Source organism: Haliaeetus albicilla, chromosome 9 (genome assembly GCF_947461875.1).
Source record: "Haliaeetus albicilla chromosome 9, bHalAlb1.1, whole genome shotgun sequence".
Lineage (NCBI taxonomy): Eukaryota > Metazoa > Chordata > Aves > Accipitriformes > Accipitridae > Haliaeetus > Haliaeetus albicilla.
In genome coordinates, this window is record NC_091491.1 from 37,821,776 (window position 1) to 37,839,876 (window position 18,101).

At 40.7% G+C, this 18,101-nt stretch overlaps 1 protein-coding gene across 2 annotated transcripts in view; it reads right to left on the bottom strand.

The window, feature by feature from the left end:
* FNDC3B (fibronectin type III domain containing 3B) overlaps window positions 1–18,101 on the bottom strand; it is a 210,119-nt gene that overhangs the window by 34,900 nt on the left and 157,118 nt on the right. For both annotated transcript variants that reach the window (XM_069792717.1, XM_069792718.1), the window contains exons 14-22: window positions 17,750–17,836; window positions 14,617–14,755; window positions 13,980–14,051; window positions 13,340–13,458; window positions 12,417–12,522; window positions 11,608–11,780; window positions 9,319–9,432; window positions 7,020–7,169; window positions 2,983–3,263 (exon numbers count right to left, since the gene is read on the bottom strand). In XM_069792717.1, coding sequence (XP_069648818.1) covers window positions 2,983–3,263; window positions 7,020–7,169; window positions 9,319–9,432; window positions 11,608–11,780; window positions 12,417–12,522; window positions 13,340–13,458; window positions 13,980–14,051; window positions 14,617–14,755; window positions 17,750–17,836 — 1,241 coding nt within the window. The remainder of the gene's footprint in view (window positions 1–2,982; window positions 3,264–7,019; window positions 7,170–9,318; window positions 9,433–11,607; window positions 11,781–12,416; window positions 12,523–13,339; window positions 13,459–13,979; window positions 14,052–14,616; window positions 14,756–17,749; window positions 17,837–18,101) is intronic.

The following is an 18,101-nucleotide window of genomic DNA, read 5'->3' on the forward strand; positions in this document are numbered from 1 at the left end:
CCACAAACAAAAACATTGACAGTGAAACTCCAATGCAACTAAAACATGTAAGAGCTTTGCTGATTTACTTCAAATTCTGCTGAAACTTTGGCAAGAGAGTTCAGGGTCTCAAACTCAGTAGCATTTGGGTTGTTCAGTCTAGGAAAAACAAGGCCTGGAAGAAAACATGTTCACTGCTTTTAAACACAGTAGGGAATAAACACTTGAGAGAGAGAAGAGCTAGTTGAGTTAAACAAAGCTGACGTGAAAAGAAAACCCACTGGTGAAAAACAGACCGAGATCAGTGATGTCCTGAAACACTCTTCTGATTGTAACAGGGAGGGCAAAAACGCCAGCACCTTCTAGCATACAGCTTGATAAACATGTTTCTTACGGACGCATTTATCAGGGCACAGATGTTCCCTGATGAAGACAGGTGTCAAGATAGGCTTGAAGAAGAAATATCAGTGAAAGAGTTAACGACTGATAGCAAAACCACTTTGACCTGTCTATTTTTATCAGCAGAAAAATACTTCAAACTATAGATAAGGTGCTTTTGCAACTCAACTACAGTAATTTGTCTTCCATGACAGACATGAGATGCAAGATTTAGGGTTTTCTTTCTCCTGTTTTATTAAAGAAAAGAGCTTTCATATATTATTACTTCTGATTAGTCGTGCACTGGTTTGTGCTCTTCACACTAATTTTTTTTTTTTTTGGTAGGAACTTAGTCTTACAACAATATTTAAAACAGTTACACTTAATACTTGTTCTTCAGCCTTTTCATTTGGATCAGAGACAAGCAGACTTCCTGACTAAAAATATGTGTTTTAACATGGTGCTTTTTACAAAATAGCCAAATAAGAACGCAAAAATAAATTAAAAAAATAAAAAAATATTCCAGTATGATCTCAGTGTAACGACACTTTTCATGGCAGCAGGAGTAAGAGCTTCATGGATGAGACTGCAGCATGATTATAAAGAAGAGTCATGTCCTGCCCATCCTTTCATCCTATATCTCCACTTTCAGGCTTTGAAGACAAGGACATTTCCCTAAAAGAAGCTGGAGACAACCAACAACCAGCTAAAAAAGAGACTGAAGGAGGAAGACTTCAGTGAAGAATTTAGATGGTCCATTCTGGCTGTCTGGACTGTGTTGCTCAAAGCTCTCATTTTGCTTTAGCTTTTGACTCTTGACTGAACACATGAGGAGAAACCAGGGACTACTAGACTGCCCAACGATGGTGCAGTTCCACAGCTGGGTAGCCAGTCAATAGACAAACTCCTCAACTTCTTATGAGTTTTATTAGGTTTTTGATTAGTCTTCAGTCAGTTGGGTTCCCTGGTCTGGCTTAGAGTAAGATCAGATAAGCACCAGTGCTGACTCAAGGCAGAGGGCGAGAAACGTGGGAGAACACGGAGACGGAGGGAGGTCAGAAGCGTGACAACGGCAACCTCGACTGGCTCAAACCCTTGTGCAGCTTTACTCACGTGCAGTATTTCCACAAATACCTTAAACCAGCTTAAGCCAGCATGCCTGCTAGAAGACATGCTGGCCTTCCTTTCCCTCTGCCCGTTTACAAGGTAAAAAATACGATTAGTTTTCAACAAGACCAGTTTTCCCAGTCTGGAATGGTGCGATAGCACTTTTCTGGCACAAAAGGAGGGAGGAAGAAGCTTCCTTTGACAGCAATACTAGCTTAAATTGACCACAAAACTAGGATCTTAAATAAACACAGCAGAAGACAAAAAAAAGCTTATACTTCATCACTGCCTTTGCCACAAAGGATCACAGTGTTACAACCGAAGAACTGGAGACAGCAATAACGTAGTCACATTTTCTGGATTTATGCGAGTGATCTGGAACGGAGGGAGTTCCGAGTCACCAAATTCCTATTTTGCCTTCTTTTTTCAGATTGCCACAGGAATATATCTCTCTCTATATTTAATGAATCTACTTTTTTTTTTTTTTTTTTTTTTTTTTTATTATATGGTTTTAAAACGCAGATATTCTAGGCAAAGATCAGGAACCACTGTACTAGACACTGCAAGCAATATATGTTCCTCGCTTTAAATAACTTCTAGTACACATATTTGCATACTTGCTACAAAAGTTCTCTTGTTTGGATACATGATGGAATTTGAGAAATGAACTTTTCATTTAAACTCTGCAAGACCTGTAGGATTGTGACCTTGAATACAAAAAAAAAAAAAAGAAAAATACTGCAGAAGGTCTCCACCACGTCTAGCTTTACAACAGTGTAATCAGATTTCTGTTTTCATTAGAACAGTACTTAGAATTTCTTTTGTCACATCTTCTGTTGTATTGCTGTTCATTGCCTGCATGGAACTGGTTTTTGGGTTTTTTTTTTCATAATTAGCAATTAGGGAAAAAAACATTGAAATAATAATAAAATTTTGGCAACGTCACTTAAATATTTAGACTCTGAAGCAATATAAAGAAATTGTTTTTAAATTCAGATTATGTTTTAATTAATCTCCATGTGCTAGAAACAAAAAATAGCTGTAGCTCTACAAATAAAAGTTCATTGCATGCAAATTGCTATCTCCTCACAGGGACCAATACAGTTAATAATATAAACCCCTGGCACAGTACTGCTAAGCATCTGAAAAAACATGAGATGTCGCACTCTAATCTTAGTTATTTCCCATTTTTTAAATTTATTTACCTACCAGTGTAACCTTACCTTAGCGGAGCGACTTAAAAAGAAGGGGAGGTCAGAGATAATGCAAGGAGAGGAGAAAGAGGAAAAAGCGGGGGAGAAACCAATATTTGAACATGAACTACTGCAATTCATTCCATAAAGGAACTATTGCAGATTTCTATGCTCCCTAGGTTGGTTGTTTGGGTTGTCAGGTTTTGGTTTTTTGTTTTTGTTTTGTTTTTACTCGCTCTACATGCCATAAACATTTCCTATATAAAATGAAGCTGTGTGATCTCATCCTGACTGCTCTGTATCATACCAAAAAAATTGTACTCACCGGTATGAGGTTTCTGGAAGCAAATCATCGATAACGTAAGTTGTCACATTTCCTACTGGAATGCTGATGTCACCCAAGTCAATGTTGTATGACGTAATCTCAGCTCCGTTATTGCATGGCTCTTCCCAGTTCAGTACAAGGCACACAGAGGGTGAGAGGTGACAGGCATCCACGTGCTCATCCTCCAGCACAGAGAGGGTAGAGACCGCATCAGGCACAGACGCGGGGATTCTGCAGGTTACCAGGTCACTGTAAGGTCCAGCTCCTGCCTGGTTAATAGCCTGTGTGGGGAAAAAAAAAATATTTTTACAGCATAAATGTTCTCTTTCACATGTCTATCAAGTTGATAATAATGAACTGTGCAGCCTGGAAGAGCTGCATGCATTCTTCAAAGAGTATGCACCACTGCTTTATTCTCTAAAGCATGACTTATTCCCTCTACCTATACTAGAGCAATTAACATCTTCCTTTGTTACTCAGGGGTATCTCTCAGAAAAACTGGAGAATATTTCTCTTTTCCCTAACAGCTATTTAATCAAACTTTACAGTAACCTTTTTATCAGCAGCAAACTTTGTTTAGTAAGGGAAAATGTCACAGTCATGCTGTCAGTGACAGGTGACATCACATTGTTCAGCAAATTGGCTACCCCAAATTGTTGAGCCGCCCTGTATAAAATCCTTAGTATACTGCAGAGTGCAACATCAGATGTTTTATGCAAGCAGAGTACCCCTAGACATAAGAGGCATTTGGCTTGCTGAGAGCTACACTGGTTCCTAACTCAGAGAATGGATAGCTAATGTCACGCTAAAAAGTTTCTGATAAGAATATAGGAACTCAGCATGGCGTCAAGCCTACGACTCAGATTTCCCCAGAAGTCACAAATCACTAGCAAACCACCACCAAAACACATAGCTCAAGAGAGGAGAGCTTCTCATCTTGACTCGTAGATCCAGGATCCCAGTGGAAACCAAGTTTCAAAATCTGGCCCGCTTCTCATTAATTGCAGAAGCTGTTGTCTTTGCAAGCTCAACATTGCACAATTGTACAGAGCTGGTTTTTCAGCAGTTGATGCTCAGTTAGTGGCAAATGTTAACTCCTCAGGATTATTATAAGCTCCTGTGCACACAATCACAGAACCATGGAGACTGGAAGGAACCTTGGGACACATCTAGTCCAAACTGCTACTCCAAGTGGGGGTCAAAGCTGAATACAGACCAGGCTGCTCAGGCTTTTGTCCAGTCGGGTCTTGAAAAATTCCAAGGATGGAGATTGCACAGCCCCTCTGGACCACTGTTACAATCCTTAATTGCCCGCACAGCGATAACTTTTTTCTTTCTATCTCATCTGAACGCCTCTATTTCAACCTCTGCCTGGAGCAAAACTGGACGCAGTATTCCAGGTTCTCATGAACGGCACGAAACGGGCAACACCACCTTCCCTCCATCTGCTAGCTGGGCTCCTCCTGTGTGCTGCTAGCCCACAAGGTACGTGGAGAGCTTCTGATAGCATATTATGGCACAGGCTGAGCTACAGGTGGTCCAGAAGGCAAAGACCTTCAAAAGCAGCCTTGACATTACCCAGCATCATCCACCACCCACGTTTCCTTCGCATTTGGAAAAGCGAGCCCAGAGTCTCCCACCAGATTACAATTAATTAGAAAACTTGGGTTTACAATGTTGCCAGTAGAACTATGATGGCAAGGAAAGGACGTCTCAAACAATTGTTTGATTTCTTATCTGTGCTTCACTGTAGTGAATAACTTATTTCTGCTATGCATAATACAAACACAAAGCCGTGTTCTGTTTTTCCAGGAGGCGTTTTGTTCAATTGAAGAAAGAGATAATAAAGTTAGATTTGTCAGCCTTTAAAAAACCCTTCAAAACAAACCCTGCTCCAGGGACATCTTCTATTTAGTGAAGCGCTCCTAGAGCTGTTAGAAGTGAGCCTTGTTTCCCGGTCTGCCGATGATATTATTTGTCTTGCCTCTAAACCAGTGTTTAGCAATCTGTATCTTGCTCCAAGCAATTTATTTTCAGTGATGCTTTTACCTGCTTTATTGGACAATCTCATCATCCTAACTGATGGGAATTTCATTCTACTTTGCTTCTTAGACATCCCCCCCACCCCCTGCAAATGACACAATATTCCCCTTTGCAGAAGCCACAATTGTTTTCAGGAATATTCATTACAGGAAAAAAGTTGAGCAACAGTAAAGACAAATTGTCTGCCCTGCAGTTATATATGCCTGATTCCTCAGTTCTCTCTTTTTATTGAGTTACTGTAGATTGAGATAGCAATACTGTGTGTTTATTAGAAGGCAGAGTAAATGTGGTTTGGGGAATTTTTATTTTTAAAAAGCAAAAGAAAGATTTTTCTGTTAAAGCTGCTAACAGGTAAGAAAACCTGCCATTATTCTCTCCTTTTTATTTTAGAAGAAAGACTAAAATTTCTGAAACTATTTAACTTTCCTTCTTTACTTGCTATACATACTTTGCTCTTTTTTTTTTGTAGTTGTTTAAATGTTCCAGTGTTATAACAAATTCTTCTTCATATAATACACAGATCAGATCTAGAGGATGAAGCCCTCTAGAAAGCAATGCATGGGTCACTGATGGACTTCAATGAAATGTCTTAGTGCTGTCATGCATTTCACTTAACTTCTGCCTGTGGATTAAATTATATCGGCTGTGTTAAAAACTGGGTAGATTTGTGCAACATTTTTGTGGCAGGGAGTTTAAAATGAACGCCCGCTCAAAAATCAAAGATGCTATACAGCTGGCTGTTTCCATTTTTAACATTAAAACCCCCTTGAACTCCCCGCCGCTCACCGCAGAAGTGGTCTCACGGTCTCCTCCCTGCCCAGCGGATGCTGAATGCTTTCCCTCTTGCGCAAACAAGAGGCACTTTCTGTCACACACTTCCAAGCCACTCATACGCTCTTTCAATTCGCCTTCCCCAACAGTGCCAGTGCAGGTATACGGCCAGCTATGACCCAGTCAGAAAATACAGTTGAGTGTACTTAGAGGTGTGGGGCCCTAGCTCCTTGGCTGCTGACCAGCTGCTCGAAAGCTACTTCGTTAAAAAAAATAATTAAAAAATTCAATGTCCTGTTTAAAAAAAAGAAAAAAGAAGGAAACACTCGACAGAAGCATGTTGTTCTTGATCAAAGAAATGACCCTGGGTGGTCCACACATTGCCAGCTGGGTGGGTACATGAACTTTTGGTTGGATTACTGGTGGTATTCTGTCTTCACATACAAATAAATCTTGTGGAAGAGTATCTTGGGCAAAAATATTTTTACTTCACTCCCACTTACTTTACTTTCCATCAGACATAAAGGAGAAGAAGTGCTATATTTTTATTTTCATATCTATATATATGTGTAAAAAATATATTTTAACTGTTACTTTTTGCTGAAAATGACATGAGAAAAAGAGATCAAAGAAAAAGAAATCATATAGAGACTCTACTTGAGATCCCATCTTACAAATCTAAGAGACAAAATGGTAAAGATGAGGACTCACTTTCTGGCAACTACCATCTCCTATCTACATAGGAATCCACTTGGCTGGTTTGCTTTACTTGATAAATGAAACAGATGTCGGAGTTTATTATTTAAGCTAGGGGAATCTTCAACATCCAGTTGGGAGGTAAATGTTATTTACATCTCATTACCAAGGAAAAAAAAAATAATTTTTTTGGAAATTGTCTAAAACATTATCATTTTGTTTTAATATCCGAGGGCAAGGTGGCTGTTAAAAGCATTATTCAACAAAAAAACCCCACACTATACACGAGAGCAATTTTCAAGAGCTAAAAGTCATACCAACTCCCTTGTTTATCACTCTGAATTGTGCAGAATCTAAACCATTCAGTTATATAGCAACAGTCTGCATGATTTAAATAAACACACATTCCTTCTGACTTACAGGACACATGACTTCATAGTGGCTAGTGATAAAACAAAAACACACTGGAAGGAAACTCTGTTTACACCTTAGATTGCAATGCATGCAAAACCTCTTAACTTCCATACCTGTAGCCTACAGCAGTAATGCGCTGCCGCTGACAATTCACTTATTTCAAAGCAGGTGTCTGTGCCACTATATGCAAGTTGTAGAGATTCCTCATCTTCTCCCCACTCTAATCTGTATTCAGAGATGTCAGCACCAGAACATTCAGGACTCTGCAACACAAATATTTATGTGGTTCAATTCAGAAATGAGCACTTCAGATCTCTGTGTTTCACTGGGTGAGGAATAAAGTACATGGAAAAAAACCCCACATTATTTTTGAATTAATACACCATTACTGCTGCAAATGCGCTGAATTAGTGTTCCCTAATAGGTTACTGAAACAGGCCAATTCTACACAAAAATTACCTGATAGAAATTCAGAGAAATGAGAAAGCTACTTTGAGTATGCAGCTACTTTGCTTTTCATCAGGACACTCAGGAATAAATCATCTCTCCACTGGCTTGGCAGCAGCACAACCGTGGAGAACACAAAAAAGCATCAATCTGGTGCAGTCTAGCCGAGCGATCAAAACGCAGCTCTGGAAGAGCCAGCCTTCAAGCCTGAAGTAGTTACTCATGTTACTGAGAAAAGAATAACCTGAACAAGCGAAGAGCTCGCCTGAGGTTTTCAGTGGAAGTCACCCATCACGCTAATGGTTCCAGTATGGGACACGGGAGTGCGGACCTGGGTACGTTAATATCCACAAAAAGACTCCTGCAGGGTCCGTATGTCCTCAGCAATCCCTTCATCATCCTGAAGTCTAGGGGACCATGGAATAAATACCTGAATTTGCTGGAGATGAGCTAGTGCAGGCCTAACGGCATGGTTCCCGAAACAAAATATTTTGGGTTTTTACCAGAACTACCTAGAGCTGTACTGGGTGGACTGAAGCAGCTGGGGGAATCACGGCTCTACGTGCAGAGGTGCGGTCTAGGATATGGCAAAGCCTTTGTGATTAGGGCACGCGAGGTGTAATTTCCAGTAAAAGGATCCAGCGCGTTGCTGCACGCCACAAACACCATCCTGCGCACGCACGTGGGTTTCTCTAGCTCTGCCTCTCAGCTTCCAGCGGCTTGAGTAGGAGCGTTCAGCATTGCTACGCCAGCGTTTTAAAACAATGTGTAAAAAAGGCATAGTAGGCACCGTGGTGTGCTCTCTAGCCAGACAAAAAAACCCTCCCCAGTCCTGCTCTGGTTTTCCTTCATATTCATATCAGCCAAAAAAAATGATAGACTCTTTAAGGAAACATAACCATTGCAAACCACATTACTCCTTCTGTAGCTGCATTTTTAGCTAGAATAAACAAATATATCCTGCATATAAATATGAAGCCTACCAGAAACATTGCTGCATTCGCTCACGGTTGGGGAGAGCAAATGCCATATACTCATTTAAAAGGTAACATTTAAAAGTTTCGTGCAACTTCTAGCTTCGTGTCACAAACTCTTGCAAGAAATATTAACAAATACCCCCAAACTGCACCAAATGCACCTATTTCATTATAAAACTGAACTCAGATGACATTCGTATCTAGATATGCTGTTAGCACAATCAATTTAGTCGAGCATCTCATGAACATTAATAACTTCTTTCTCAACAGCGGCATCCTTTTGTGGAGGGACACAAAGGATGCAGGGTTGGAACGGCTGCTAGGTTTTCAAAGAAAGTCTGTGGCAGCACTACAGCCCCACTGCTCCATATCACAACATTATTTATGACAACATCCTTTCCTTTCTGCCTTAATTACATAACATATATAGATCTTTTTAATGACACCCATCAACCCCTCAGCATTTCAGCTAAGACTTATTTTAAGAGTCCAATGTCTAAGATCCAGAAGAATGGAGAAGGAACGCACACGCACTAAAATAAAAGTAAATATTTGGGGAAGAGACAAACAATTTTTGAGGAAAAAACACTACATCATAAGCATTTATACAGAGTTAATTTCTTATCAGAGACTCCAGCTTCAGCCAAAATCAAATATTTGCTTTCACAATTCCACCCCAGGACACGCTGACATGCTAAAAGCCTGCAGAGAGCACTTCTACCCAACCAGTGCTCTATCATCTGACGCCAGCGTAGGAGGTCTCGTGTCTGAATCCTAGTCCAGATGACTCATGATCAACTTCATGCAATTCTTTAAAGAGAAAAGTAGAGAAGATGATTTTCTGCAACAGAAGAGTTTCTGCATATGGTTTTCTTGCACAAAGTTCCAAACCCGTGAATAGCTCTCAAGCTAGCTTTCAAGTTTTGTGGTGACCATACTAGTTTGGATAAGCAAGATGGAAATTAAACAATCAGGGCACCTGACTTACCTCCCAGCTTACAAGTACACGTGTGTCAGACAGAAAGGAGAGGGAAGGTGCTCTGCACTGGCCGGGTGGTCCTGCTGCTGTGGTGACTTCTGTAGCCTCCGAATACGGCCCGTACTAGAGGGGAACAAGGTGTCTGTACGTTAATATATAAACGTGCACGCATCTCGCATTCCTCAAAGGCTTTCCAAGAACAGCACACAAACTTTTTCAATGCTATGAACTTCCTCAAACGTAGACTGGGCTTCTACTCGGCACCAAATACCAGAGTTCATACCACGTAAATTATTGCAAAGTTAAAATGTGAGGTAAGCTCAGGTACAAGCAGACAGCATGTACATCCTCCTGTGCGGCGCTGAGTGCCCGTGAAAGCGTAAGCCACCTCCAGTTTACCCAAGAGTGAGAATGTACACTCAGCAATGGAGTAACTGAGGAACAGTTTGTGTCCCTCTACCTTACCTTAAAGTAATGTGTTCGCACGTCTGTGCCGTAGCTCGGCATAACTGCCTTCTCGCGGACGTAAGGAGGAGCATAACAACAGTAAAGCACATACTGGAGTCCAAATCCAGCTTCGTTTATATAAAATGCCTGCCAGACGTTAATTATAAAAGGACAGGATGTGATGGAGCCCCAGTCTGGGTTCAGCGTGCAGGGGCATGCCGCACACACGCCGTGTATGGCTCAGCTCCACAGGCAGCTGAGCCAACTGCTCAGACAACTTTTGAGCCTTTGGTAGGAGAATAATTTAAATGCATATTAGCAAAAGAAAAGACAATTTTCAAAAGTCTGGAAAACCGGCTTCAGCCAGTAGTGCGAGGACAGCAGAGAGAGAACCGTGGAAATAGCCTTCCCAAGGCCTCTTGAGTGGGATAATAAAGTTTGTTCAGTACCTCCCCAAGCTAATTAGAAATCATTCTCCAGAACAAAGAAACTTCGCTGGAAGCAATCAGAGGAAAAACACTGATATTTACTTATGTTGGAATGCAATACTAGCAAGCATGAAGAAAATGAGCCACTACAAAGGCTGAACAACACTGAAATTATGAACCCCAGAAAACCTCAACAGATGTGTCAGTATCTGTGCTATTGAGAAAGGCTAACACTGATCACTTGGTTTGAATTACAAAGAATGCACGCTTCAACAAAATCTTGTTTATTGACTTCTGCTGTTTTCTTTACCAAATGGGAGGAAGAAAGGTGTTTGCATCTGGTAAAAAAACCCCAACCAAACCAAAACCAGCCCCCTCATTTAACAAAGCGTGGACCTTTGCAACTTTAAACACTATTTTGAAAAAAAAAAAAAAAAAAAAAGAGAGAGAGAAACAAAAAGGAAAAAAGAGGAAAAATAAGGGGGGAGGGGGGACAGGGAAGGCACCACATATCCAAAGCTACCAGGTGGGCAGTGGCTTTCATTCCAGCAAGCAAATCCAATCTCTCCACGTGTATGTAATTCATTTGTCACAAAAATAGTGGATATTTTTAAAACAAAACAGTTTAACAGTCTTGCATATTTTTCTAATACCCAAGTGAAGTTTTAACAGAACTTCTCCCTGTAAGTGAATAACTTTAAACCTTTGTGTTATGTTTGTTTTCAAGATTTCCTGGGAACAAACACATCAATAGGCACATACTGTTGCTAGGACTGCCTTTATAAAAACCCTTGGAAAGATGCTCTCACAAAGGCAAGCAGCACCAACCCAAACCTCACTGAATTAACAAGATCTTTCAATGGAACTCCATGGACATCAGATAGAATTTCTGATGTATTTGGGAAGGCACATCTTGCAAGGAAATCATGTAACAGCAACAACAAAAAATCATCAAATCTATAAAGCATGTATTTTTTTTTAAATGAAAACAAAAAAAACCATTAAGAATGCAAGCTTTCCTCAAAATAGATCAATACCTGAGTGAAATGTCAGTAATTGTTTTTACACAGTTAAGATTTAAAACAAAAAGAAGGAACGCAGTGGAAAGGGAATAAACAGATCCCTCCTTGTAAGCAGACAGGACTTTTAGCAGGGATTTTGCACATTTTGGTGCAGCTGATTTTGGCCAGTCAAATCATATTAGTACCTGAAATCTCCTTTTAAAAGAGTACCAGATCCAAACCTGCAGCTCTTCCTCAAAAGCTCCTTTCAGCACTTCCCACTTTATTTTCTTTTGCCCATCTCCCCTTCAACTTTGTGGTCACCAGCACTAACACAATCACGTTCCACAATCGCCCATCTCAGGCACAGTACCACTTCCAGAGAGAAAAAGCCAAAGCACGCTGCGGCACGCTGCACGTACCCCGCCATCGTTCAGAGCTCTCACTCTGAACCGATACGTTGCTCCAGGAAGGAGGTTGCTGATGGTGCACTCCAGATCAGGCCCATGATACACTTCAGACACGACTTCTTCGGGTTCTGTCATTTCTACGCAGTACTCTGAGACAGGACAGCCGCTTTCTGACGGAGGAACATCTAGAAAGAAATCACAGAATGCATTAGTAACATATGGACATATGCCAGGAAGATTAATTTTTTACTTCACATACCACAGAAATACATACACACATATATATATATATATACACACACGTGTGTGTGTATAGACATATATATGCATAGCAAAGAAAAACATCTGCTGGATACTGGCATGTACCATGTATTCTGAAAAATGTGCATTTTTTGACAGTTTAGTGTCATGTCCATGGCCTAAGTCCTTTGCAAAATTAACGTGTCCAATGGATTGTGTGCGTTATACTGTGGATCAGGGTTTAAATGCCACCCAAAATCCTCGATATGTTCTAACTCACGTTTCTGGGAGAAGTGCTATATTAGAAGCAGCAAAATGCTTCTGCTAAGACAATATTGCAAAGGAATAAAAAAGATCTTGAATCACACAGTGTTTTTGCAATACAGAGCCGCAGCGGCCAATGAGAAGCTGCGCTTCTGACTTGCACAGACTTCACCGGCCTTCGCTCTGTAGTTCCCGCTGAACAGAATACACTTCAACTTCTCACAAAAGTCTAGCAACAGAAATAAAAGCTAAGGCGAGTTCAGCAACCAACCACCAAGATCAAAGCTATTCAAAAGTGAGATGCTCCAACGGCTTACCCCATTGTAGCTGTACTTCTTTGTGCTTCGGCTTCCCCAAAACTCTTGGTGGCCGGCAGTGACCTGGTGCAACACTTAGCGTACGGACAGGTAAACTTTCAGAACACTGGAAGAGAACAGGAGCTGAAGTTAGCGCTCTGGTACGAATACCACCTACAAAGCGAGGCATGATTAGAAAGTGGCACAAGAAATTGTTTTCTGAAACAATCACTTAATAGAAATTTATATAAACAATAAAGGATAGGAGATGCTATCAAGCATGTTACTTAAAAATGCAATTAATAGAGTTATTTCATTAGCATACTCAAAATGGTAGCACAGGAAACTATGATGGCTAATCATAGTTGTGAGGTTCTTTATTTTAATTTTCCTTGTTTTTAAAATAATATCAAGGCCTAAAGTACTCAATCATAAAAAAAAAAAAATCAAAGCAGGAGGAATAAAAGTGTAGCTACTGAAATGATTTTAAATCAAAGAAGGGAATGACAGGAATCAGTGGCTGGATAATGGAACCCAAAAATTTAAAGACGAGTTCAGCCACATGAAAGGTAATTAACTGTTAAAACAAACCACCCCTACTGCATCTCCAGTCACCTGCTTTGTACATGAGAATCTGTGGCCTTACTCAACAAGTGGCCAGATCAGCTAAACATGATGGTCTTTTCTAGCCTAAGTATAAACACCTACAGACTGATTTTGAGGAAACCAAACCCCACTAAATTGCAATTTGCCTGAAAAAAATGCCATCAGTTACACATAAGTCTAAAATTCAACCACTTGCAACAGAAGATTAACTGCAATCAGTGTAGCTTTACTGTGCTACACAAAAAAACCTTCTTAAAGCAGAAATCTTTTACCAAGAATAGCAGATAAATCTTTGAAAAATATAAAACCAATAGTCCTTATCGTTAAATAATACTTACCTGACTGTGTCCGCCAGTGCTGATACAGCATGCCCGGAGTTTATACAAAGTGCCTGGTTTCAAGTGAGTACAGGTATATTCTGTAGCCGATCCACTATATGCCACTTCCCATTGATTTGCTAAAAAATGAGATATATCCAAGTTTAGAGAAGTATAATGCAAGAATTTCACTTGTGTCTAGGAGGAAAGAAAATCCTTAACATGATCTTCCACAAGTGATATATTTCAGGAAAGTCACTAGTGTTAGTATTACTATGAATATTATTCCCTCTTAAAGACATACCTATACATAGACACATATACAAATATATATATATACTCTTTCAAATACAAGTATTTCTAAAGTGTATTAAAAATATCAAATCAAACAGTAGGTTCAGCCCTATAACCTAAAATTCCACTAGTCTTAGAGAAAAAGAGCATAGTTAAAAAAAAAAAATCACAGCAAAAACTCCCCCAAACCCAACCCAAACTCTCCCAGGAACCCTGCGAGTTTTAAGGCTGCAAGTATGTAACTCGATTTCAATCTTATCTGCAGCATTAGTGCATTAATGATAATAACAACAGCAGCCCAAAGGGTCAGTACTTCTTTATAGTAGCCATAATGGATTGAAATGGAGAAAACTTGTTTCACGTTTACCTTCCGGACTTCCTTGAGAAATCTCTAATAGATACTTCAGGATTTCTGAACCACCATTATCCTGTGGAGGATCTGAAAAAATAAAGCAAGTTGTTAGTAAATCAAGATTAGGAGTGAAATGTAACAAAAAGGTTAAAGAACTTGTTTCTGATTCTGCTCCTTCTCCTCCACGAACTCCCCCACACTAACTACACCAAGGAATTTATAGCAGAAGCAGGTAGCAGATGTTAGTTTTCAGCATGAGTCAGAACAAGGCGGCTGGATAATGATGTTACAAACAAAATGTATGGAAAAAGCATAGAAAGAGATGCAGCGTGGAGGCTTGCCCCATCGATGGAGGAAGCAGCTGGAATGATGCTGCAACGGGACATGAAATGAAAGGTGAAAAGCCTGAAGATGCACTTGAGTGCAAGTTAGTCAATAAAGACAAGCAACATTTTCGAGTCTGAAAACATTAAGAGCCTCTACACATCTTTTAAAATATTAAAAAAATTAAGTTGTCAAGCTCTCCAAACACGTTCAACTTCAGAGTGAGAAGCAGTGTGAAAAATCTAAGTTTTAATACATATTTACATAATTTTATTTGAACTTATTATGACCCAAAAAAGCTCTACTGCGACAAACTGAACTGGCTTACCCCACTTCACACTGAAGCCATGAGATGTTATTGGCCCCTTAATAACAGGTCTGGTTGGAGGTCCTGGCCTGTCTGGGCTTGTTGTACAGACCAACACTTCGCTGGGAGAACTCTTGCCTTCCACATTAGAAGCAAACAGCTGAAACAAAACCACAAGTTTACCGTTGTTTACTGTAACTGGACAGTTCTGCATGAGACTTCTTTTAGTAATTGCACAAATATCATTAACCTGAAAAGTATGTCACATCCCAAAGTGTGTGGGATTCTAGTAACAGATATTAGACTGTCACGTTATTTCTTTACAAGCCACGTTGATTCTTCCCCTCCCTGCACTGAAAATAGATCATGACATGTTTAAGATAAGAGCACTGCTGTTTTTCCCTTTAAAAAAATTCATGTGGCAATTTGTGGTTATTTACTCATAAAAGATGAAAACGATGACAATAACTATGCTATTTTTGTTTTGGAGGTATTTCAAACTGCTATTTAAAACAAATTAATTCAGAGTATCAGTAATCATGCAATTAAAAGCTTAAGTAGCATGACACACAAACAAGAAACATGTAATTTACAGCCACTGAAACGAGCAGGATCCGCACAAAGAAAACTTTCTCAGCCAAATCCTTCGTCTCTACTGAAGAACACTTTCTTCTGACTTCAGGGAGAAGGTTGCTAAGCTAAGAAAAGACGTAAGGACCTGGCGAGGAGACTGAGCAGATCAGGATCGTACAAGAAACCCCAAACAGTCCAATGTTTTGTGGCTGCTGAGAGCTGTATTAGCTCATGCTAGTCTCTGGGTCAGAGATCTGCTGCCAAGGAAGTGAGTTATAAAATATGTATTATAATTGCTAATTGTAAATATAAGCAAGCAGGAACTTTTCTACTCGGGAAGCTCTGTTATTCTCAGGAGCAGTCACTTCTATCCTCTCTCCTAACACAGGCACCTGAGGAAAAAAGACTTGCAATTTTTAAGGCCAAAAAAAGAAATTGAGGTTCTCTAGCCTATATGCTTGCTTTGAATAAGTCACTAAAGCCACTATCAACTCCTGAGTATCATCTCTCGGTTCTTCTGTGATTATTCTCCAATTTAGGACATCTTGCCATGAACACCAGATACATGAGCTAGACAAATATCCCAGTAACAGCTCTAGGGAATCTGGGTTAGCTACAAATGTAATGCAACATCTATACATTTCCCCTATGTATACAGCTAAAGACTGCACTAGCCTGACAGGAACTGAAAATTTGTATTAAATTGATTGTTCAAGCAGTATCTTCAACACTTTTTCAGAGCCACAGCTTCCCCAACCCAGAGGTCCCCATCCTCCTAACAGGAATAAAAATAAAACTTTGTTTCCAGGTCACAGATAAAATTATGCAAAGGTATACACAGCACTGCTTTTTGTGGAACCTCACTAGAAACAGTTGTTGGTGATTCCCGCCTACGTGTCAAACACTTCAGAGAATGGAATTTCTGCACCTTGTTGTGTTTGGTATCATTTGCCCTTCTGTGCCAAACCCTCACTCGGTACCGAACAAATGCCTTTACAACGGTGTATTACACTACCATTGTGACTTTAATCAACCAACCTTTATTTCATCAAAAATGTTAGGAGGATGTCTCCTCTGTAAGCGCACATTGTCTGGCATGGATTAAATTTCCCCCTATAATTCTTTATTATTAAGGGGGTTCCCCAGAGAACCATATTTTGCCCAGGTTCAAAGACAAGCCTAGGACTTGCCAGATAGCCCCCAACGTGAGTTTTAAAACACTCCTGTGATCCCAGGGTGCCTGTGTTTGGTTTTGTTTGTTCGTTTTGTTTTATAGTTTTGGGGATCCTTCCCCAAATTCCACAGCTAATTAATGCTGGTCCACATGCAACGAGGGAACGTCTCAGTGCCGAGTCAGAGCAGAGTTGTGCTTGTAGCCAGCGACACGAGGCTACAAGTTTGCTCTGATACCAACCCGGTTTTGTAAGATTAAACAAAAATTCGTGTTTAATTTGAAAGCAGGTTGCAGAGAAGCACTAACTGTCCTTTCCCCTCCGCCAGCCACCACAGCTTTTAGTGCTAAGCTAAAAGGCATCACCTCTGAGCGACACCGCAACAACTTTCCGATTCTTTGGACAGTCCTTCGTGCAACTTCACAAGGTCTTCTGTTGCACAATGGAATATATGCAAATTCGTTTTTAAGGATTTAAGTGAGTCTTTGGGTAAAGTAGGATTTTTTTGTTGGTCCTGTATATACCAAGACGTACGGAAGCCAAATGTTTTTGTACCTACGGCACCCTTCTCTCCCCGCGCTGTTAACAGGGGACACGAAGCCGCTTCCAGGCCCCGATTCCGTTTGGGAATTGGCTTTTCGGATGACGGACGGGATGGCGGCGCTCCGGCCGCCGCGGCCCAACGCCATCTTGTGGAGCCGCCACGGCCGACAGCCCGGCCGGCGGCCGGGACCGACAGCCGGACCGCAAGGCCGCTGGTAAAAACCATGCCATCTTCTCCTCGACAGCAGCTCTTGTGTTGTGCCGGGTGGCTTCGGCAGCAGCGAGGCTGATGACTGAATTTTGTGTTTGCAAAAAGACTTCAGAGCGTCTCTCTTGGGGGGGGGGGGGGCTGTATTTAGGAGCACCCCCAGAGCAGGAGACACCAACACTTGCTAAAAAAACAGCTCCAAAACCAGCCACGGGTACGTATGAGACAGAAAAGCTTCAATTTCTGCATGTCCAGGGAAGACAGGCCCCTGAGCTGGGGAGGGAAGCTGGGCTTGCTGGGCTCCTTACAGCACTTGCTCCACTGTGTAGAAGTGAGACTGGTTTTGTGACCGTGGATCAGGTTTTGGGGGAGCAATGCAGCTGAGAACCACGTCACACCCTGAGCCACACTTTTACAACGTCATATCTGACAGGACAGGGCACCGAGAACTACGCTTGTTTCAAAAAGGCTGAGCAATGAGCATCTCCTGTGATAAAAGTAAAAATACAACTAACAGTCTAGCCTATTAGGTCACAGTATAAAGTAAATTTGTATCTGATGACTCAGTTTTGGAGGTAGTACTAAAGGGTCCCTACGGCGCTTGGAAAAAACCCAACACAGAAAATACTACGCAATGACAAGAGGAAAAAGATTTTACCCTGAATTTATACTGTGTGCTTCTTCTGAGATTCTTCACAGTACAGGCTTGCTCCTCTCCAGTGTACTTTGGGTGAAACACGCTGTCCTGGAAAAAACAAACCCAAACAAATTCCTGTAACTGAGGAGTCTGAGGAAGTACTCTCTGTATTATAGTCTGTAGCTAGAACACATTATAGCAAAAGGGCTTTATAGTCGAGTGTTTTTTATTATAATTATTACTTTAAAGCTGCAAGGCCACAATAAGGATGTTGCAACTGACCTGAATAATATAATTTTGCTGTAAAATAAGCACAAAAAACAATCGCGACAGTTTAACACGTTACAGAAACAGAAGTGACAGAAGACAGAAC